The sequence below is a fragment of the Oncorhynchus masou genome, unplaced genomic scaffold, assembly GCF_036934945.1.
Source record: "Oncorhynchus masou masou isolate Uvic2021 unplaced genomic scaffold, UVic_Omas_1.1 unplaced_scaffold_2692, whole genome shotgun sequence".
Classification (NCBI taxonomy): Eukaryota; Metazoa; Chordata; class Actinopteri; order Salmoniformes; family Salmonidae; genus Oncorhynchus; species Oncorhynchus masou.
The window spans coordinates 19,682-44,006 of NW_027009126.1; the positions used below are offsets into that span (position 1 = coordinate 19,682).

Here is a 24,325-nt window from a genome sequence, read left to right on the forward strand (position 1 = left end):
GTACTGAGTCAGTGTGGTGTCTATATACAGGGGGTACCGGTACCGAGTCAGTGTGGAGTCTATATACAGGGGGTACCGGAACTGAGTCAGTGTGGAGTCTATATACAGGGGCTACAGGTACTGAGTCAGTGTGGAGTCTATATACAGGGGGTACCGGAACCGAGTCAGTGTGGTGTCTATATACAGGGGGTACCGGAACTGAGTCAGTGTGGAGTCTATATACAGGGGGTACCGGAACTGAGTCAGTGTGGAGTCTATATACAGGGGGTACCGGAACTGAGTCAGTGTGGAGTCTATATACAGGGGGTACCGGAACTGAGTCAGTGTGGAGTCTATATACAGGGGGTACAGGTACTGAGTCAGTGTGGAGTCTATATACAGGGGCTACAGGTACTGAGTCAGTGTGGTGTCTATATACAGGGGGTACCGGTACCGAGTCAGTGTGGAGTCTATATACAGGGGCTACAGGTACTGAGTCAGTGTGGAGTCTATATACAGGGGGTACCGGTACTGAGTCAGTGTGGAGTCTATATACAGGGGCTACAGGTACTGAGTCAGTGTGGAGTCTATATACAGGGGGTACCGGTACTGAGTCAGTGTGGAGTCTATATACAGGGGCTACAGGTACTGAGTCAGTGTGCGGGGGGTACAGGTCAGTTGCGGTAATTTGCACATGTAGGAAGGGTTGAAGTGACTAAATGCGATGTTAGTTTTGTATTTTGAATAAATGAACACAAATGTCTAAACTTGTTTAGCTTTGTCATTCGTGTGTAAATTGAAGGGGAAAAAAACAATTGAATCATGTTAGAATAAGGCTGTAATGTAACAAAAGGTGGACAAAGTCAAGGGGTCTGAATCCACCATAGCTGGAATGAAAGGAAATACCGCTGACTGAGAAAATGGATTTAATCACTTCTGGACCAAGACAGCAGAAAAACCCATCTGTTAAACAAGGTCGTGGTTAAACCAGTGGAGGAAGTGTTTTAACATGGACATTGATACTGATATTGTAGACAGTCTATTGGGTCTTTAGTTGATTAGTAATAAGAGGTTACAGTAAACTAAAGGTTCATCTTAAACTCAAATCCACAGGAGGATTTATACACCATCATCAAGTCTCATAACAGATCAGCTGCTGGTCATCCTGAAATAACCGCCGTCTCCAGTTCTCTAGTCTATAAACGGTCAGGCTGATACGAGTCAGTCTGGTCCTGGTAGATACGACGACAACTAAAAGTCCTAATATAATACAGTTTCTCCCCAACCAGTTTAATCTCCCTCTTCCTCCTTGACCTTTTTCTTCTTTTTCTTCTTCTTTGACGACTGTAAATCACAAGAAATAACAAATTAGTATGTTGGTTCAGGCAGAACAGCTTAGATGAGCTGGAATATATATATTCTGGAGGCATGTCCCCATCAGCTACGTACTTCCTCTGTGGGAGAGACTGTCGCCTCCTCTTCCTTTACGTCCATCGCCTCCTCTTCGGCTTTCTTAGACTTCTTTTTCTTCTTCTTGGGAGTTTCTTCTGCTGCCGTTGACGCCGCTGGTTCTGGAATAAAACAGAAAGCACCGTGAGACAATAGCACTTAACAGACGGCTGAGAACCGGCCTCATGATATGGATTGTTATGATATAACAGGATGGGTGGTACATTACGGGTTGTGTTATATAACAGGATGGGTGGTACATTACGGGTTGTGTTATATAACAGGATGGGTGGTACATTACGGGTTGTGTTATATAACAGGATGGGTGGTACATTACGGGTTGTGTTATATAACAGGATGGGTGGTACATTACGGGTTGTGTTATATAACAGGATGGGTGGTGTGTTATGGGTTGTGTTATATAACAGGATGGATGGTGTATTATGGGTTGTGTTATATAACAGGATGGGTGGTGTATTATGGGTTGTGTTATATAACAGGATGGGTGGTGTATTATGGGTTGTGTTATGGGTTGTGTTATATAACAGGATTATGGCTCAGAGTTACTCAACTGACCTTCCACAGGTTCTTTCTTGGATTTCTTGGTTTTGACTGTCACCGGTGTGGCCACCTCTTCCTCCTCCACCTCCTCAAACTTCCTCTTCTTGGAAACAGAGGGGAGGGTGGAGTCTCCGGAGGGGTCATACACCTTCACGTCACTATGGAGACATGACAGAACGTTAGTTAACAGCACAGTTGGTAAATAGCCGACGGTCGATTGATTGGTTTAAAGGCTGTTGGTCGACCAAGATGTTCTAGTCAAGCAGTAGCAAGTAAACGTATGGCACACGAGACGCCACCTTTCTGATTCGCGACCATCTCAGTGAATTGTTTGCGTTTGATTGTTAGTGTATATCAATTCCCCATTACATATATCACCAGTACTACATTTACCCTTCATTCCTATCATTTACAATCTACAAAGCTTGTTTGGTTGGTAATTTCAGTTAATGCATTCAATATATTGGTCTTTCAGCATTCTCATTGTTGGAGTGGACACATTGTTTGCAGAGTGCACAACCTATGCTACACTTGTGAGAGAAACTGTTTCTAGCATTCCATTTCTCAGTTAATTTTGTCCTTATTTTGTTTGGAAGCGCTCCTGTCAATGTTGAGTAAGAACGCAAACGCATAGAAGTAGAGCTATATGCTGCCTAGCCTGAGCGCGAATGTAGGCTTATAAATGTGCCCATCTGATAGTATTTCTGATGGGCTTAACACACCACTACTAATGACCTGTGGAGCTTCTCAAAGTAATGCTTTGTCACCTCAAAACATACCGTTTTACCATCCATTGAGAATTACAAAAGTTCCTCAATGTATTTGAAAAATATTCCCAGCTCTCTCCTTTTTGATGACCACTCATGTCATGCTCGGATCCAATGGAAACGTCATAAAATAGGGCTACCTGATTACTTCCCATCTCTTGATCAAATAGCCTTCAGCTGTCTGTCCCGAGCTCACTGGCGGGGGAAACAGGGCCCAGAATATTTTATAAAATATTTATTTTATACCTGCAAGCCACAAAGTTTTATTAGTTTGCTTTAGGCCATTTTTACACATTTGCAATGGAAGTTACTTTTTAGGTTTGTATCACTTTCACTTAAATATCATTTTGATTAACCACATGAATGATTGAAAATACATTTTATTTAACCAAAAAGGTGCAGCCATTCTAACCACGACAGAGAGGACAAACTCTCCAACAGAAAGAAAAGTTTCAACAGAGACACCGACGAAACACTGAGCGTAAATATATATATTGACTGAAATTGTTCCCGAATGAGTGAGCGTTCATATGCGAAGGATTAGCATTTCAATTGTTATATTTATCACTGTCTAACGAGCCGCCATTACAGCACATCTTCCTTTCTTTGTAAATATACTGCTCAAAAAAATAACGGGAACACCATAATAACATCCTAGATCTGAATGAAATATTCTTATTAAATACTTTTTTCTTTACATAGTTGAATGTGCTGACAAATCACACAAATTATCAATGGAAATCAAATTTATCAAACCATGAAGGTCTGGATTTGGAGTCACACTCAAAATGAAAGTGGAAAACCACTTAACCCACTAGGGCACATACCCCGAATCATTTCTTTGTAAATAACTCTATTTTGTTTGTGTGACGCATTTCTGTGAATTACTTAGTAAATAAATTATTTTAAGACAATTGATGTATGGATGACTCAGTGAAGACTGGGTTCGTGCAGATAACCGTTTGGAATGAGACTAATGTGAGGTAAATTATTCATTAATCAGAAGACTGTGATCAGATATTATATTTCTGAAAGTTATATTAGGAAAATTGTAACTTTATAATCTGAATATTTTCCTAGGTTCCCTGACTTTCTAGTTAATTACAGTTCCATGATTAATCAGTTTAATCACGTAATAAGAGAGTTATTTGATTATTAAGTCAGTTTTAATTATGACAAAGACACGACCAAGACTTGTTGTCGGCGACAGGCGTTTCTTTACCAGAGAGACGCGACAGGCGGTTCGTTACCAGAGAGACGCGACAGGCGGTTCGTTACCAGAGAGACGCGACAGGCGGTTCGTTACCAGAGAGACGCGACAGGCGGTTCGTTACCAGAGAGACGCGACAGGCGGTTAGTTACCCAATACAGTAGTCTCCAGGTGTAACTCACCTCTTGTCAAATCAAATTTTATTTGTCACATACACATGGTTAGCAGATGTTAATGCGAGTGTAGCGAAATGCTTGTGCTTCCAGTTCCGACAATGCAGTAATAACCAACAAGTAATCTAACTAACAATTCCAAAACTAATATCTTATACACAGTGTAAGGGGATAAAGAATATGTACATAAAGATATGAATGAGTGATGGTGCAGAGCAGCATAGGCAAGATACAGCAGATGGTATCAAGTACAGTATATACATATGAGATGAGTATGTAAACAAAGTGGCATAGTTAAAGTGGCTAGTGATACATGTATTACATAAGGATACAGTAGATGATAGAGTACAGTATATACGTACACATATGAGATGAATAATGTAGGGTATGTAAACATTATATTAGGTAGCATTGTTTAAAGTGGCTAGTGATATATTTTACATCCTTTCCCATCAATTCCCATTATTGGAGTGGCTGGAGTTAGTCAGTGTGTGAGCAGCAGCCACTCAATGTTAGTGGTGGCTGTTTAACAGTCTGATGGCCTTGAAATAGAAGCTGTTTTTCAGTCTCTCGGTCCCAGCTTTGATGCACCTGTACTGACCTCGCGTTCTGGATGTAAGGGAATTCCCCCCTGAAATGGACAAAAATGAATGGGAAACCATTGGCATAGTACAAACCATGTACACGATGGACAATACCACCCAAATCGGCATTGATTCATGCAAAATGTTTTGCATATGGCAATTGCCAGTTGTAACACTTCAAAAATCCAACAGGTGGCGTGTGCGCTCCACCGTGGTTTTTCATATAGGGAATGGACCCCAAGTCAACATCCAAAAGCCAAATTTTGAAAAAATGAATTTGTCAAAAACTTATCACCCCTTAAAAAAGTGCTTTCTGGACCATTTTTCGAAATTCTTTCGCTTTTTTTTGTCAATTACACACGTGTAAGAACTGTATGAATTTACTTTTGTCCAATTTTATTATCATAATTTGTAAAAAAAAAAATTACTTGCGCATTATTGCATGTGTTTTCTCCATTTGCAATATGATTTCATAGGAAGTCAAAAATAGCTAAATTTTATAAAAAAACTTCACACACCCTTAAAAAGTGGCATATGTTTTGTGGGGGCCAACATTCCGCGTCGCTCCACAGGTAGTATCACATTTTTCATTTCACTTCATTACAGTACAACGGTTTGTTTTGTTTGATCGTAGCTAGCTAGCTACATAGCCGTCTTTGTATCTAAGACAATTGTGTAGCCTAGAGCGATTTTCTAGGTTAGCTGGCCAGCTATTGTCGTTCTCTTAACGTAGCTAGCCAGCTAGCCCCCGAATAGCAGCACTGAAGTAACTATTACAGTACAACGGTTTGTTTTGTTTGATCGTAGCTAGCTAGCTACATAGCCGTCTTTGTATCTAAGTCAATTGTTTAGCCTAGAGCGATTTTCTAGGTTAGCTACATCGCAGCCACTACCAGCTAGCCTACTCCAGCAGTACTGTATCATTTCAATCATTTTAGTCTATAAGATTCTTGCTACGTAAGCTTAACTTTCTGAACATTCGAGACGTGTAGTCCACTTGTCATTCCAATCTCCTTTGCATTAGCGTAGCCTCTTCTGTACCCTGTCAACTATGTGTCTATCTATCCCTGTTCTCTCCTCTCTGCACAGACCATACAAACGCTCCACACCGCGTGGCCGCGGCCACCCTAATCTGGTGGTCCCAGCGCGCACGACCCACGTGGAGTTCCTGGTCTCCGGTAGCCTCTGGAACTGCCGATCTGCGGCCAACAAGGCAGAGTTCATCTCAGCCTATGCCTCCCTCCAGTCCCTCGACTTCCTGGCACTGACGGAAACATGGATCACCACAGATAACACTGCTACTCCTACTGCTCTCTCTTCGTCCGCCCACGTGTTCTCGCACACCCCGAGAGCTTCTGGTCAGCGGGGTGGTGGCACCGGGATCCTCATCTCTCCCAAGTGGTCATTCTCTCTCTCTCCCCTTACCCATCTATCTATCGCCTCCTTTGAATTCCATGCTGTCACAGTTACCAGCCCTTTCAAGCTTAACATCCTTATCATTTATCGCCCTCCAGGTTCCCTCGGAGAGTTCATCAATGAGCTTGATGCCTTGATAAGCTCCTTTCCTGAGGACGGCTCACCTCTCACAGTCCTGGGCGACTTTAACCTCCCCACGTCTACCTTTGACTCATTCCTCTCTGCCTCCTTCTTTCCACTCCTCTCCTCTTTTGACCTCACCCTCTCACCTTCCCCCCTACTCACAAGGCAGGCAATACGCTCGACCTCATCTTTACTAGATGCTGTTCTTCCACTAACCTCATTGCAACTCCCCTCCAAGTCTCCGACCACTACCTTGTATCCTTTTCCCTCTCGCTCTCATCCAACACTTCCCACACTGCCCCTACTCGGATGGTATCGCGCCGTCCCAACCTTCGCTCTCTCTCCCCCGCTACTCTCTCCTCTTCCATCCTATCATCTCTTCCCTCTGCTCATACCTTCTCCAACCTTTCTCCTGAGTCTGCCTCCTCAAACCTCCTCTCTTCCCTTTCTGCATCCTTTGACTCTCTATGTCCCCTATCCTCCAGGCCGGCTCGGTCCTCCCCTCCCGCTCCGTGGCTCGATGACTCATTGCGAGCTCACAGAACAGAGCTCCGGGCAGCCGAGCGGAAATGGAGGAAAACTCGCCTCCCTGCGGACCTGGCATCCTTTCACTCCCTCCTCTCTACATTTTCCTCCTCTGTCTCTGCTGCTAAAGCCACTTTCTACCACTCTAAATTCCAAGCATCTGCCTCTAACCCTAGGAAGCTCTTTGCCACCTTCTCCTCCCTCCTGAATCCTCCCCCCCCCCCCCCTCCCTCCCTCTCTGCAGATGACTTCGTCAACCATTTTGAAAAGAAGGTCGACGACATCCGATCCTCATTTGCTAAGTCAAACGACACCGCTGGTTCTGCTCACACTGCCCTACCCTGTGCTCTGACCTCTTTCTCCCCTCTCTCTCCAGATGAAATCTCGCTTCTTGTGACGGCCGGCCGCCCAACAACCTGCCCGCTTGACCCTATCCCCTCCTCTCTTCTCCAGACCATTTCCGGGGACCTTCTCCCTTACCTCACCTCGCTCATCAACTCATCCCTGACCGCTGGCTACGTCCCTTCCGTCTTCAAGAGAGCGAGAGTTGCACCCCTTCTGAAAAAACCTACACTCGATCCCTCCGATGTCAACAACTACAGACCAGTATCCCTTCTTTCTTTTCTCTCCAAAACTCTTGAACGTGCCGTCCTTGGCCAGCTCTCCCGCTATCTCTCTCAGAATGACCTTCTTGATCCAAATCAGTCAGGTTTCAAGACTAGTCATTCAACTGAGACTGCTCTTCTCTGTATCACGGAGGCGCTCCGCACTGCTAAAGCTAACTCTCTCCTCTGCTCTCATCCTTCTAGACCTATCGGCTGCCTTCGATACTGTGAACCATCAGATCCTCCTCTCCACCCTCTCCGAGTTGGGCATCTCCGGCGCGGCCCACGCTTGGATTGCGTCCTACCTGACAGGTCGCTCCTACCAGGTGGCGTGGCGAGAATCTCTTCTCCTCGCCACGCGCTCTCACCACTGGTGTCCCCCAGGGCTCTGTTCTAGGCCCTCTCCTATTCTCGCTATACACCAAGTCACTTGGCTCTGTCATAACCTCACATGGTCTCTCCTATCATTGCTATGCAGACGACACACAATTAATCTTCTCCTTTCCCCCTTCTGATGACCAGGTGGCGAATCGCATCTCTGCATGTCTGGCAGACATATCAGTGTGGATGACGGATCACCACCTCAAGCTGAACCTCGGCAAGACGGAGCTGCTCTTCCTCCCGGGGAAGGACTGCCCGTTCCATGATCTCGCCATCACGGTTGACAACTCCATTGTGTCCTCCTCCCAGAGCGCTAAGAACCTTGGCGTGATCCTGGACAACACCCTGTCGTTCTCAACCAACATCATGGCGGTGGCCCGTTCCTGTAGGTTCATGCTCTACAACATCCGCAGAGTACGACCCTGCCTCACACAGGAAGCGGCGCAGGTCCTAATCCAGGCACTTGTCATCTCCCGTCTGGATTACTGCAACTCGCTGTTGGCTGGGCTCCCTGCCTGTGCCATTAAACCCCTACAACTCATCCAGAACGCCGCAGCCCGTCTGGTGTTCAACCTTCCCAAGTTCTCTCACGTCACCCCGCTCCTCCGCTCTCTCCACTGGCTTCCAGTTGAAGCTCGCATCCGCTACAAGACCATGGTGCTTGCCTACGGAGCTGTGAGGGGAACGGCACCGCAGTACCTCCAGGCTCTGATCAGGCCCTACACCCAAGCAAGGGCACTGCGTTCATCCACCTCTGGCCTGCTCGCTCCCTACCATTGAGGAAGTACAGTTCCCGCTCAGCCCAGTCAAAACTGTTCGCTGCTCTGGCCCCCCAATGGTGGAACAAACTCCCTCACGACGCCAGGACAGCGGAGTCAATCACCACCTTCCGGAGACACCTGAAACCCCACCTCTTCAAGGAATACCTAGGATAAGATAAGTAATCCTTCTCACCACCCCCCTTAATGATTTAGATGCACTATTGTAAAGTGGCTGTTCCACTGGATGTCAGAAGGTGAATTCACCAATTTGTAAGTCGCTCTGGATAAGAGCGTCTGCTAAATGACTTAAATGTAAATGTAAATGGCCAAATGTCATAAGAAATTTGACATGCTCAAAAATCCTGCAGAAATGCAAAATTGACTGGCCTAATGAACTCGGGATGGCCGGGCAGTGATTGTTGTTCCTTTCCATCACTCGTGGTGTTGATTTCATCATGTCCATTTGTTGATGTTCTCTCACACTTGCAAAGTCACTGTGCATTTGCAATATGGTTAACTGGGCATTCACCATCACGAATTTGTCATGCTATAAAAATCGTGCAGGAATGCCAAATTGACTGGCCCGTTGAACTCGGGATGGCTGGGCAGTGATTCTGGTACCTCTCCATTGCTCGTTAGGGTTGATTTCAGAATGTCACTTTTGGTGATGGTACCTCACCGTTTAAACATATTGCAAATGGACAAGAGTCACCAGCAAGTCACCGTCCATCAGCCAATTTGATATCATTCTGACACCAAACTGATACAAACTGACACCAAACCCACTTTTCCCAACTCGTTTAGGAGCCAAGTATCACATACTTCAGAGCTGGCCCAAAATTCACATCGCCTTCGGTTCAAACCATAAAAAAAACATAAAACACGTAGTTACGTTCTAGCTGCGGGTCCATTTCTTGTGTTATGTGTAGGCCTAGCTGAGGCGACCCCGAATCCCAAGTTTCGGCTCGATAGGTCATTTGCTGAAAATCCACTTTTTTCAATTACTTGCTACGGGGTCCTTGAATGAGCTATCGGACAGAAATGTTGGGTTCTGTCTCTATGGGCCGAGACGGTCACAATGCACCTAGTCTTGTGTCTCTGGGACATTTCTAAATGTCGCCATTTTCGTAATGGTCAAAATGAATTGAAGTCATTGCAAATGTACGAGGCTGTTTCTCGGTCCGAGAACCTTCTAGAGCGCCGTAACTCACCACGCACTATCGACCTGAGGTCTAGAACAGGATTCTAAAGTTTCGGAACTCTAGGTCTGACGGTTCTTTAAAAGTTCCAACAAGGTTAACTAATGCAGGGAGTGTATGTCTCTACGCACCCCAATGGGTCCCTACTTCCAAGCTGTGTGTGTGTGTGATTTAGTTTTCCTTTGAAATTTTAAGGGAAAAATGACTGATTTACAGTTCACGGGGGTTGCCTAATCACATATGAAGTTTTGGAAAGATCTGATTTTTTTAACCCCTCGAAACATTGAGACACCAATTATGGCACTTCCGGTTGGCACAGGAAGCTATAACGCAACACACATCCTCATTGGGGTATTCTATTACAAAATCCTGAGTTAAGTCTTTACCATAAAAACTGACTGATTTACACAGGGTTGAATGCACTATGTCTATCAAACTGCAGGCAGGGTATGGGTATACACTTTTAGGGCGATTTTAACCTCTTGATGCTATGGGGGGCGCTATTTCATTTTTGGATGAAAAACGTTCCCGTTTTAAACAAGATATTTTGTCACAAAAAGATGCTCGACTATGCATATAATTGATAGCTTTCGAAAAGAAAACACTGACGTGTCCAGAACTACCAAGATATTTTCTGTGCGTGCCCTAGAACGTGAGCTTCAGGCAAAACCAAGATGAGACGGCATCCAGGAAATGAGCAGGATTTTGAGGCTCTGTTAACCATTGTCTCCTTATATGGCTGTGAATGCGAGAGGAGTGAGTCAACCCTTTCTGTCGTTTCCCCAAGGTGTCTGCAGCATTGTGACGTATTTGTAGGCAGATCATTGGAAGATTGACCATAAGAGACCACATTTACCAGGTGTCCGCCCGGTGTCCTGCGCCGAAATTGGTGCGCAAGAGTCAGCTGCCAGTATTTTTCCATGGGATTCAGAGAGGAAAGCAAGCTTCCACGAACGATATATCAATGAAGAGATATGTGAAAAAACCTTGAGGATTGATTCCAAACAACGTTTGCCATGTTTCGGTAGATATGTAGTTAATTCGGAAAAAGTTTGACGTTGTAGGTGACTGAATTTTCGGTTCGTTTCGGTAGCCAGACGCAATGTAGAAAACGGAACGATTTCTCCTACACACAGACGCTTTCAGGAAAAACTGCGCATTTGGTATGTAACTGAGTCTCCTCATTGAAAACGTCAGAAGCTCTTCAAAGGTAAATGATTTTATTTATTTGGTTATCTGGTTTTTGTGAAAATGTTGCGTGCTACATGCTACACAAAATGCTATGCTAGCTTAGCATACTCTTACACAAATTAGTCAATTTCTATGGTTCAAAAGCATATTTTGAAAATCTGAGATGACAGTGTTGTTAAGAAAAGGCTAAGCTTGAGAGCAGACGCATTATTTTCATTTTATTTGCGATTTTCAGAAATCGTTAACGTTGCGTTATGCTAATGAGCCTGAGGCTTTAGTCACGATCCCGGATCCGGGATGGGGAGTTCCAAGAAGGTATGATAGCGAGGTGAACAGGCAGTGGCTCGGGTGGGTGTTGTCCTTGATGATCTTTATGGGTGTCCTGGAGGGCAGGTAGTTTGCCCCCGGTGATACGTTGTGCAGACCTCACTATCCTCTGGAGAGCCTTACGGTTGTGGGCAGAGCAGTTGCCGTTCCAGGCGGTGATATAGCCCGCCAGGATGCTATCGATTGAGCATCTGTAGAAGTTTGTGAGTGCTTTTGGTGACAAGCCGAATTTCTTCAGCCTCCTGAGGTTGGAGAGGCGCTGCTGCGCCTTCTTCACGATGCTGTCTGTGTGAGTGGACCGATTCAGTTTGTCTGTGATGTGTATGCCGAGGAACTTAAAACTTGCTACCCTCTCCACTACTGTTCCATCGATGTGGATAGGGGGATGTTCCCTCTGATGTTTTACTGACGCTTAGCTTGTTTGATAGCCTTGCGGAGGGAATAGCTGCACTGTTTGTATTCGGTCATGTTTCCAGTCACCTTGCCCTGATTAAAAGCAGTGGTTTGCGCTTTCAGTTTCACGCGATTGCTGCCATCAATCCACGGTTTCTGGTTAGGGAATGTTTTAATCGTTGCTATGGGAACGACATCTTCAACGCACGTTCTAATGAACTCGCACACCGAATCAGCGTGTTGGTATTTGTCAGACTAGGCCATGGCTTTGCCTGTTCCACTGATTCTTCTGATCTGAAGGGATAAACCAGGGTCAGCACAATAGTAGGGGACCACAGTATGGGACTAGCAGAGTAGGGGACCACAGTATGGGACTAGCAGAGTAGGGGACCACAGTATGGGACTAGCAGAGTAGGGGACCACAGTAGGGGACTAGCAGGATTTCACTGTTTAACTTCACTCAGGTAGGGGGCAACATTCGGGAAGTTTGGATGCAAAGCGTGCCCAAACTAAACTGCCTGCTACTCAGTCCCAGAAGCTAGGATATGCATAGAAAACAAAGCTGTCCAAATAATGTCTGAGTAAAGCAGACCTGATTTAGCAGGCGAAAACCTGAGAAAAATCCATCCAGGAAGTAGATTTTTGTTTGTTTGTTCTAGTTCTCTATACAATGCCATTACAGTATCCGTTGACTTATGACTCAGTTGCTATGCAGTTCCTATGCCTTCCACGAGACGTCAGCAGTATTTAGAAATGGTTTCAGGCTTGTATTCTGAAAAATGCGGGAGTAAGAGCAGTCTGAATGACTGGACCCTACAGTGTCGGAGCTTTTTCATGCTCAATCCCGAGAGAGTGCCTTTCTTGTTTACCTTTTATATAGACAACTTTATTGTCCGGTTGAAATATTATCGATTATTTAGGCTAAAAACAACCTGAGGGTTTGGATATTTTGTCTGCCTGTTGTAACTGTTTGAGCCTGTGGATTACTGAAGAAAACAAAACGGAGGTTTTTGGATATAGAAAATATCGAACAAAAGGAACATTTATTGAATAAATGAAATTCTTAGTGAAACCATATGAAGATCATATGAAGAGACATTCTACTTCTAGTGATGGCTGGAACAAAAGCCTCACCTTGCCCTTGTTCTTGGCCGAGGTCTGTCCCAACAGAGAGGCGTGGTAGATGAGACCATATTTGGGCGTGTCTCTGCACATCTTCAGGGCTCTGAACAGGGCCTTCTCTGCTCCCAGGATCTGGACTATGGAGGCCGGGTGCCTGGCCAGGTTCAACAGGGACCCTGTCAGAGAGAACCAGAGCATTTAGGAGCAGTTGGGACGGTTCCAGCTGCCTACTACAGGTGTCCAGGTAAAAGGTTTTAATTCAAGCTCAGATGAGGTAGTGACTGAAAAGCATCAGGTTTCAGGATTGTGACATATAGTCATCATAATCACTGCTTGTTTTGTGTTGTGAATGATTCCTGCTGTGTGATTGGCCGTTAGATCATGACTCACCAGCGTGTGAGATGAGCCGTGCCCCGACCAGTTCCCCCACCATGACAGTCAGGTTGGGAGCCATAGCCATCATCCTGTTCTTCAGATAGTCGTACAGTTGGGTGCGGTACTCTGTAATCTCTATCACCTGGTCACACAGGTGCATGATGTTGCCGATGTCCTCCTCTGACACCTCCGTTCCCATGGAGATCTCTGCAGCCAGTTTGACCTCTGCCTCCACCTCCTCGGGCAGATGCTCAGACAGGTCGGTGGTTGCCACGTTGGTACGAGCGCCTATCTTCCGGACACTCTTGCAGTAGGCCAGGTTGTCAGTGATGATCTTCCCCACCTCAGGGAAGTGCCAGCCGTACCACTCCCTACAGCGCATGATGTAGTTGTTGAGCTCCTTGTCCAGGTCATCCAGCAGAGCTGCACAGACCACAATACCAGTTACCCCCGCTACAGACCACAATACCAGTTACCCCCGCTACAGACCACAATACCAGTTACCCCGCTACAGACCACAATACCAGTTACCCCCACTACAGACCACAATACCAGCTACACAATACCAGTTACACCCGCTACAGACCACAATACCAGCTACACAATACCAGTTACCCCCACTACAGACCACAATACCAGCTACACAATACCAGTTACACCCGCTACAGACCACAATACCAGTTACACCCGCTACAGACCACAATACCAGTTACACCCGCTACAGACCACAATACCAGTTACACCCGCTACAGACCACAATACCAGTTACACCTGCTACAGACCACAATACCAGTTACACCCGCTACAGACCACAATACCAGTTACACCCGCTACAGACCACAATACCAGTTACCCCAGCTACAGACCACAATACCAGTTACCCCAGCTACAGACCACAATACCAGTTACCCCCGCTACAGACCACAATACCAGTTACACCCGCTACAGACCACAATACCAGTTACACCCGCTACAGACCACAATACCAGTTACACCCGCTACAGACCACAATACCAGTTACACCCGCTACAGACCACAATACCAGTTACACCCGCTACAGACCACAATACCAGTTACACCCGCTACAGACCACAATACCAGTTACACCCGCTACAGACCACAATACCAGTTACACCTGCTACAGACCACAATACCAGTTACACCTGCTACAGACCACAATACTAGTTACCCATGTTACTCCTGCCACAGACCACAACACTAGTTACACCTGCCACATACCACAACACCAGTTACACCTGACACAGACCACAATACCAGTCACACCTGCCACAGACCACAATAGTAGTTACACCTGCCACAGACCACAATACTAGTTACCCATGTTACTCCCGCCACAGACCACAACACTAGTTACACCTGCCACAGACCACAACACTAGTTACACCTGCCACAGACCACAACGCTAGTTACACCTGCCACAGACCACAACGCTAGTTACTCCAGCCACAGACCACAACGCTAGTTACACCAGCCACAGACCACAACGCTAGTTACACCAGCCACAGACCACAACGCTAGTTACACCTGCCACAGACCACAACGCTAGTTACACCTGCCACAGACCACAACGCTAGTTACACCTGCCACAGACCACAACGCTAGTTACACCTGCCACAGACCACAACGCTAGTTACACCTGCCACAGACCACAATACTAGTTACACCTGCCACAGACCACAATACTAGTTACACCTGCTACAGACCACAATACTAGTTACACCTGCCACAGACCACAATACTAGTTACACCTGCCACAGACCACAATACTAGTTACACCTGCCACAGACCACAATACTAGTTACACCTGCCACAGACCACAACACTAGTTACACCTGCCACAGACCACAACACTAGTTACACCTGCCACAGACCACAACACTAGTTACACCTGCCACAGACCACAATACCAGTTACACCTGCCACAGACCACAACACTATTTACACCTGCCACAGACCACAATACTAGTTACCCATGTTACTCCCGCCACAGACCACAACGCTAGTTACTCCCGCCACAGACCACAACGCTAGTTACACCCGCCACAGACCACAACGCTAGTTACACCCGCCACAGACCACAACGCTAGTTACACCCGCCACAGACCACAACGCTAGTTACACCTGCCACAGACCACAACGCTAGTTACACCTGCCACAGACCACAACGCTAGTTACACCTGCCACAGACCACAACGCTAGTTACACCTGCCACAGACCACAACGCTAGTTACACCTGCCACAGACCACAACGCTAGTTACACCTGCCACAGACCACAACGCTAGTTACACCTGCCACAGACCACAACGCTAGTTACACCTGCCACAGACCACAACGCTAGTTACACCTGCCACAGACCACAACGCTAGTTACACCTGCCACAGACCACAACGCTAGTTACACCTGCCACAGACCACAACGCTAGTTACACCTGCCACAGACCACAACGCTAGTTACACCTGCCACAGACCACAACGCTAGTTACACCTGCCACAGACCACAACGCTAGTTACACCTGCCACAGACCACAACGCTAGTTACACCTGCCACAGACCACAACGCTAGTTACACCTGCCACAGACCACAACGCTAGTTACACCTGCCACAGACCACAATACGAGTTACACCTGCCACAGACCACAATACCAGGTACACCTGCCACAGACCACAATACCAGTCACACCTGTCTACAGATAATCAAGTGTTGTGTTTAATTTGTCTGTATAAAAGTAGGGCCCATTGATCAGTTATCTTAAAAACTGCACTAATGTGCATACAGTCTATAGCAGAATGTGTAGAATTGTAGAAAATGAACGCTAAAAGTTCAATTCTCTTCACTGTCACATGAGGGGGCCGCTAAAATGTTTTGCTTGCAAGGTGGGGGGGGGTTAATGATGTGAGATGTGTTGCGGCCTCTCGTGAGGTTTTTGTGGCCCCCACCCCCCCATCAAAGAGAGGAGGTACTTACAGATAGCTTGAACGATCATGGTGTTAGGGGCGGCAGAGTAGCCTAGTGGTTAGAGCGTTGGACTAGTAACCGACTATTAACCGGAAGGCTGCGAGTTCAAACCCCCGAGCTGACAAGCTACAAATCTATCGTTCTGCCCCTGAACAGGCAGTTAACCCACTGTTCCCAGGCCGTCATTGAAAATAAGAATGTGTTCTTAACTGACTTGCCTGGTTAAATAAAGGTAAAATAAAATATCCACTTTGTCAGGGCTGAACTTCAGCTTGTAGCGGGACAAACTGAGGAAACAGAAACAGGTCAGGATCTGCCATAGCAGCCTTTCAGGTCTTCTATGAATACGACAGAGGGAGGTGCTGCCTCAGGGGTAGTGACGAATGCTGAGGAAATCCACACGAGGTTTCAGACAGCATGATATAATCATCGGCAACACACACACACTACATATTGATGTAAGTATATTATAAAGTGTTTGTAATGTCTTTTGTTATAAGACTAGTTGGCGTCATGTAATGGGATCCTAATAAATCCAAAACGCCAAGCGTTTTCTGTGTTCCAACCTACCTGTGAGCCAGTCCCAGAGACATGGCGCTGATCTCCCGGGGGCAGCCCAGTGATCAGGGACTCCATCTGTGTCCTGATGGTCTACCACGTTGCGGCCGTTGTTGCTGGGCCGATGTTGCTCCTAAACGTTTCCACTTCACAATAACAGGGGCAACTCTAGGAAGGCAGAAATTTGGCAAAATGACTTGTTGGAATGGTGGCATCCTATGACGGTGCCACATTGGAAGTTACTGAGCTCTTCAGTAAGGCCATTCTATTGCCAATATAAAAATCATGTTTCAGTTCTATTAAACCAGGTAGGCCAGTTGGGAACAAGTTCTAATTTGCAACTGTGACCTGGCCAAGATAAAGCATAGCAATTTGACACATACAGAGTCACACATGGAATAAACAAAACATCAATAGAAAAAGTATACATACAGTGAGTGCAACGAGGTAAGATAGAGGTACGGCAATAAATGGACCATGGTGGCAAAGCAATTACTATACAGTGATTAAACACTGGAATGGTGGTTGTGCAGAAGATTGATGTGCAATTAGAGATACTGGGGTGCAAAGGAGCAAGATAAATAAATACAGTATGGGGATGAGGTAGGTAGATGGGCTTATCTGTGCGCTGCTCTGACAGCCATGTTTGTCTATTGAGATTGCATGGCTGTGCTCGACTTTATAAACCTGTCAGCAACGGATGTGGCTAAAATAGCCGAATCCACTAATTTGACAGGGTGTCCACATACACTACATATACAAACGACTGTTATAGTCACTACCATTGCCGCTTTCTAATTTTTCAAGCGAAGGTCTTTTAATTAAGGGAGTATGCAAGCACACTTTTGGTTCACCAAGCATGCAGAAGCCTTGACTCTGACAGCCCTTGTGCACTTTATTTTAATTTTTTATTTCACCTTTATTTAACCAGGTAGGCTAGTTGAGAACAAGTTCTCATTTGCAACTGCGACCTGGCCAAGATAAAGCATAGCAGTGTAAACAGACAACACAGAGTTACACATGGAGTAAACAATTAACAAGTCAATAACACAGTAGAAAAAAAAAAAAAAAGTCTCTATACATTGTGTGCAAAAGGCAAGGAGGTAGGCGAATAATTACAATTTTGCAGATTAACACTGGAGTGATAAATGATCAGATGGTCATGTACAGGTAGAGATATTGGTGTGCAAAAGAGCAGAAAAGTAAAAATAAAAACAGTATGGGGATGAGGTAGGTAAAATTGGGTGGGCTATTTTCCGATAGGCTATGTACAGCTGCAGCGATCGGTTAGCTGCTCAGATAGCAGATGTTTGAAGTTGGTGAGGGAAATAAAAGTCTCCAACTTCAGCGATTTTTGCAATTCGTTCGAGTCACAGGCAGCAGAGAACTGGAACGAAAGGCGGCCAAATGAGGTGTTGGCTTTAGGGATGATCAGTGAGATACACCTGCTGGAGCGCGTGCTACGGGTGGGTGTTGCCATTGTGACCAATGAACTGAGATAAGGCGGAGCTTTACCTAGCATGGACTTGTAGATGACCTGGAGCTAGTGGGTCTGGCGACGAATATGTAGCGAGGGCCAGCCGACTGGAGCATACAGGTCGCAGTGGTGGGTGGTATAAGGTGCTTTAGTGACAAAACGGATGGCACTGATAAACTGCATCCAGTTTGCTGAGTAGTGTTGGAAGCAATTTTGTAGATGACATCGTCGAAGTCGAGGATCAGTAGGATAGTCAGTTTTACTAGGTTAAGTTTGGCGGCGTGAGTGAAGGAGGCTTTGTTGCGGAATAGAAAGCAGACTCTAGATTTGATTTTCGATTGGAGATGTTTGATATGAGTCTGGAAGGAGAGTTTGCAGTCTAGCCAGACACCTAGGTACTTATAGATGTCCACATATTCAAGGTCGGAACAATCCAGGGTGGTGATGCTAGTCTGGCGTGCGGGTGCAGGCAGCGAACGGTTGAAAAGCATGCATTTGGTTTTACTAGCGTTTAAGAACAGTTGGAGGCCACGGAAGGAGTGTTGTATGGCATTGAAGCTCGTTTTGAGGTTAGATAGCACAGTGTCAAAGGACGGGCCGGAAGTATATAGAATGGTGTCGTCTGCGTAGAGGTGGATCAGGGAATCGCCCGCAGCAAGAGCAACATCATTGATATATACAGAGAAAAGAGTTGGCCCTAGTGACTATAGTGAGCAACAACAGGAGGGGTGAAAGTATTCTGTCTACCTGCCAAGGCCTCTGTTGTGTCCTGGAATTTCTCAAAGTGCTTCAACTTCACCCTGGAAGGAGAAATGGTTGCGACATTTTATTTGACAACTCCAGAAACATGTTCCTTATGCTGATAATGTGTAATACTACTGTTCATGACAACGTATTCCCCTCGAATATAAACACTCCTCTCTCCAGACATGTGGCCAAAACTCACACTTTGTTGGCCTTCTCCGGAGTTTCGAACTCCTTCCATAAACTGTCCACCTCTTGGAGCTTTGACTCATCGAGGACCTGAAACAAAAAAAGGCTTCTATCAAGTACACGGGCATACCATACACTACTTGCATTTAACTCAACTCGGTTTACATGTGTTGTCATTAAAACCCGTCAGTAATGTGTGACAAGACAGACAGCACGCGGTCCCTCCAAAGTACCACGCACCAGTTATGCTAACTTGGAAGAGAAGCCTATTTGAAATGTTGGGTAAACATTGGCAACAAATAAATTATTTAGCTTCGAAAATAGAACGGGTTCAAATAGTTGCATTATTACAAAAGTTAAGTCCAAGGTAGCAAAGTCTCTGTATATCCAGCAGATCTAGGTAACTGGCACATGCAACGTGGTTGCTTAACTGCAGCGTGTTGAATGAGAAGGCCTCGTTGCGGTAAAGGTTTGCATGCGAGAAGTACCACGACGACCTAAATATAGAAGCCATGTGTACTATAAACAATATTAAAACAGGTCTTGAAATTGAAATACTTTGTATTAATACAATATCTAGCTACTCCAGGAAAACAACGTATTTAGCTAGCTACACCGCGAACCCGGTTCAATGATTGAAAATGGTCATGCACCCATCTAAAATTATTAGAATTTAGAATATAACTTTAGTAAAATACTCACTTTAAATATTGCATAACCAGCAGCGGTTTCAAATAAAACAAGCATCTCTGAAGCTTTTTCACCAAGTTTAAAACAAACGTATCTCCGAGAAAGCCTTCGCTTGTCGCAGTTCCAACCGGAATGTGTTCCACGCGGTGATCTGTGTGCCTCACCCGGAAGCACGTCCTCTCTCTAACATCGCGAGAAGTGGCAGAGTGAACTTTTTTGAGTCAAACAAATCCGACGAGAACAGTTTGGTCGGGAATAAGATAGGAATTAATAAAATAAAATAAAACGTATATATAAAAGTTTACTGTCACACACCAGTTAGTTGTTTTACAGGGTCAGCTATACTAAGTAGTACGGAGACCCATTTTTGCGTACAGTTGTGTTATTTTGATGAATGTATTTGCAATTTTGACGGTGCAATATGTTTTGTGTTTAAAAGACAACTACATTTTCGAAATGCATTTACTGTTTTGCAAAAGTTGTGTGTCTTGTGGACTCTGTTTTGAAAATCGACAACATTGTTCCAAAGAAATGCTTGTATGTGATTGAGAGAAACTAATACATGCAGTTGCTTGTGACACAGTCCATGTTACCAGTACAGCACATTTCATAGTTGATTATGTATAATCTTCCACTGTATATATTTCCAATCATAACAAAAAAAATGTTGAACTACTTTTTTACTTAGCTATGTGTGTATATTTTTGATCATGCACTGTTGAAGAAAGTTTGCAAGAATCCCGTGCACGTGACGAAAAATCTTTGATTGGAAGATGAACGCACCCCATGGTAGTCAATAAAACCGTGACCGATTTGACCAGCACTATCGAGCCATCGCTGATATTGACATGAAGTTGCTCAATGTGAAAATACAATATAGACCAACGTAGCAACTCTGTTTCCTCTGTCTGATTTCTCTTTACAATGAAAGGGGTGCACCGTTCGTGGAGGTACTGCAATACCAGCTCGATGTGTGGAGTTGACGGAGCAAGCCCTATTCCATCTCCCTATTCCAAAAATCACTTTAATATATGGTCAGATATATGAACAGATTTTTTTTATTTTGGAAAAGTTTTATTGACACATTTCCTTTAAAAACAGCTCATACATTTTTTTACATCATTTATACACATAAAAACGGCAATAAGGCATAAAACACAGCATTTGAAAGTTACATTTAAATTTGTTAAAAAGTACATGTTTTTAAAACCAATGAAAACAACCATGAATAAAAGTACTTTCGTTGTAAAAACATCAAATCTGTAAAAGCCATTTAAAATTTGTACTAATGATCTAACAAGGGTCAAACATTTTTAAGACATGAAAAACATGTTAAAAAAGTCACTTTGTTAAAAGGCTGTCTTCGGTCCCTTGTACAGGAGCGGGGTGAGTCCTTATCAAACTCGCCTCATCCTGCTCCTCTGAATAAATTACCGTCCCTTCCTTCGGGGCCCAGGGGGGATCCCTCCCCTAGGCACATCGCCCTCGGCGCTGCAGCGCTGTCAGGCCGTGGCCGCCGGGACCTAGGGTGTTGTGGGGGACCCTTCGCCTGGGGTCGAGGCCCCCTTCCTTCCGTACCACACCAGGGCTTCCGTGGCTACCATGGCCACTGCCTGGGGAGTGGTCTCTACGCTTTTCCCTACCAGGCAGATTGCGGGAGGACCACAGTGCTTCCTTCAGGCACGTGAGGGTGGGCCAGAACTTTGTGAAGGCCTTTGATGGAATAGGCATTCGGCCCACCCCATACAGCACGAGCTGAGGTGTTAGGTCCTCCCCTGCTCCCCTGCTGCCCCGTGAGTGCATAACGCCCTGACCGGGAGGATCTCATGGGCGACCATCCAGGACAGGTCCCGATGACGATTCAGGAGAGCAGGATGGGCCACGTTGCGCCAGAACGTTGTGGGCTCGAACTGGTTCCCGTTCCTGCACAAGAGAGAGAAGAGAGCGGTGTTTAGTTAAAACTGTGACTGTTTCTTTTTCCAGTTTAAAATGTCTTAAAAACTTCTGGAGCTGGACGTAGTGCGGGGGTAGCAGGAAAGAGACTGGGGCTCGCAGGTCGACTGGGATCAGCCTCAGAGTCCTGAGGTAAGATCCCAGCCAGAATCGTGCGAGGGCCTGAGTCTTGTTGTTGACCGGGGAGGTGGCAAGAGTCAGATGTAACGCTGTGTAGCGGCTGCCCAGGAACAAGTAGAGGTCAGGTTAGTTACCAGAGAGACGACAGAAGGTTAGTTACCAGAGAGACACGACAGAAGGTTAGTTACCAGAGAAACGAGACAGAAGGTTAGTTACCAGAGAGACGCGACAGACGGTTAGTTACCAGAGAGACGCCACAGAAGGTTAGTTACCAGAGAGACGAGACAGCCGGTTAAGTTACCAGAGAGACGAGACAGAAGGTTAAGTTACCAGAGAGACGAGACAGAAGGTTAGTTATCAGAGAGACACGACAGAAGGTTAGTTACCAGAGAGACGAGACAGAAGGTTAGTTACCAGAGAGACGAGACAGAAGGTTAGTTACCAGAGAGACGAGACAGAAGGTTAGTTACCAGAGAGACGAGACAGAAGGTTAGTTACCAGAGAGACGAGACAGAAAGTTAGTTACCAGAGAGACGAGACAAAAGGTTAGTTACCAGAGAGACGAGACAGAAGGTTAGTTACCAGAGAGACGACAGAAGGTTAGTTACCAGAGAGACGAGACAGAAGGTTAGTTACCAGAGAGACGAGACAGAAGGTTAGTTACCAGAGATACGAGACAGAAGGTTAGTTACCAGAGAGACGAGACAAAAGGTTAGTTACCAGAGAGACGAGACAGAAGGTTCGTTACCAGAGAGACACGACAGAAGGTTAGTTACCAGAGAGACACGACAGAAGGTTAGTTACCCAATACAGTAGTCTCCAGGTGTAACTCACCTCTTGTGTTGGTATTTATCAGACTTCGCCATGGCTTTGCCTGTTCCACTGATTCTTCTGATCTGAAGGGATAAACCAGGGTCAGCACAATATTAGGGGACCGGTAGAGTAGGAGATGAGTAGGGGACTAGCAGAGTAGGGGACCACAGTAGGGGACTAGCAGAGTTAGGGACTAGGAGAGTAGGGGACCACAGTAGGGAACTAGCAGAGTAGGGGACCACAGTAGGGGACTAGCAGAGTTAGGGACTAGCAGAGTAGGGGACCACAGCACGGGACTAGCAGAGTAGGGGACTAGCAGAGTAGGGGACCACAGTAGGAGACTAGCAGAGTAGGGGACTTGCAGAGTAGGGAACAAGCAGATTAGTGGACCAGCAGAGTAGGGGACCAGCAGAGTAGGGGACCACAGTAGGGGACTAGCAGTGTAGGGGACCACAGTAGGGAACTAGCAGAGTAGGGGACTAGCAGAGTTAGGGACTAGCAGAGTAGAGGACTAGCAGAGTAGAGGACTAGCAGAGTAGGAAACTAGCAGAGTAGGGGACTAACAGAGTAGGGGACTAGCAGAGTAGGGGACTAGCAGAGTAGGGGACTAGCAGAGTAGGGGACCACAGTAGGGGACTAGCAGAGTAGGGGACTAGTAGAGTAGGGGACCACAGTTGGGGACTAGCAGAGTAGGGGACTAGTAGAGTAGGAGAGCCAGCAGAGTAGGGACCACAGTAGGGGACTAGCAGAGTTAGGGACTAGCAGAGTAGGGGACTAGCAGAGTAGGGGACCACAGTTGGAGACTAGCAGAGTAGGGGACTAGCAGAGTAGGGGACTCGCAGAGTAGGGGACCACAGTAGGAGACTAGCAGAGTAGGGGACTAGCAGAGTAGGGGACCACAGTTGGAGACTAGCAGAGTAGGGGACTAGCAGAGTAGGAACAAGCAGAGTAGTGGACCAGCAGAGTAGGGACTAGCAGAGTAGGGGACCACAGTTGGGGACTAGCAGAGTAGGGGACTAGTAGAGTAGGGGACCAGCAGAGTAGGGGACCAGCAGAGTAGGAGACCACAGTAGGGGACTAGCAGAGGAGGGGATCCGTAGAGTAGGGGACAACAGTAGGGGACTCTGGTTGTGCCGTGGCGGAGATCTTCTTTTACTCGGCTTTGTCTCAGGATGGTAAGTTGGTGGTTGAAGATATCCCTCTTGTGGTGTGGAGGCTGTGCTTTGGCAAAGTGGGTGGGGTTATAGCCTTCCTGTTTGGCCCTGTCCGGGGGTATCATCGGATGGGGCCACAGTGTCTCCTGACCCTCCTGTCTCAGCCTCCAGTATTTATGCTGCAGTAGTTTATGTGTCGGGGGGCTAGGGTCAGTTTGTTATATCTGGAGTACTTCTCCTGTCTTATCTGGTGTCCTGTGTGAATTTAAGTATGCTCGCTCTAATTTTCTCTTTTCTCTCTCTCGGAGGACCTGGGCCCTAGGACCATGCCTCAGGACTTCCTGGCATGATGACTCTTTGCTGTCCCCAGTCCACCTGGTCGTGCTGCTGCGCCAGTTTCAACTCCTCTGCCTGCGGCTATGGAACATTGACCTGTTCACTGGACGTGCTACCTGTCCCAGACCTATTATTTGACCATGCTGGTCATTTATGAACATTTGAACATCTT

General features: G+C 46.1%; 1 protein-coding gene, 1 non-coding gene and 1 pseudogene across 2 annotated transcripts; all 3 read right to left on the reverse strand.

Moving 5' to 3' along the window:
• Positions 1–888: 888 nt before the first annotated feature.
• Positions 889–19,940, reverse strand: LOC135533821 (nucleolar protein 58-like). Its single transcript, XM_064961044.1, has 12 exons — positions 19,790–19,940; positions 19,101–19,177; positions 18,902–18,954; positions 16,690–16,845; positions 16,363–16,406; positions 16,129–16,149; positions 13,157–13,564; positions 12,779–12,942; positions 11,901–11,938; positions 2,005–2,147; positions 1,429–1,550; positions 889–1,323 (listed from the first exon to the last, which is right to left on the reverse strand). Exons 4-12 carry the CDS (start codon positions 16,710–16,712, stop codon positions 1,270–1,272), a joined length of 1,017 nt encoding a protein of 338 aa, XP_064817116.1. The 5' UTR covers positions 16,713–16,845; positions 18,902–18,954; positions 19,101–19,177; positions 19,790–19,940; the 3' UTR covers positions 889–1,269.
• On the reverse strand, positions 13,025–13,104 carry LOC135533824 (small nucleolar RNA SNORD11B). Its single transcript, XR_010454596.1, has one exon. It is a non-coding gene; the product is annotated as a small nucleolar RNA SNORD11B (small nucleolar RNA).
• A 765-nt stretch (positions 19,941–20,705) lies between the features above and the next one.
• Positions 20,706–20,853, reverse strand: LOC135533823 (U2 spliceosomal RNA; annotated as a pseudogene).
• Positions 20,854–24,325: the final 3,472 nt, after the last annotated feature.

What these genes read in the sequence shown, in the direction of transcription:
- LOC135533821 (XM_064961044.1), bottom strand. Translation starts at nt 16,712, where the DNA reads ATGTCTCTGGGACTGGCTCACAG. An exon ending in ACGGCTCATCTCACACGCTG is followed by an intron (nt 12,943 to 13,156) that starts GTGAGTCATGAT and finishes TCTCTCTGACAG; the next exon opens with GGTCCCTGTTGAACCTGGCC. An exon ending in CAAGAAAGAACCTGTGGAAG is followed by an intron (nt 1,551 to 2,004) that starts GTCAGTTGAGTA and finishes GTTTTATTCCAG; the next exon opens with AACCAGCGGCGTCAACGGCA.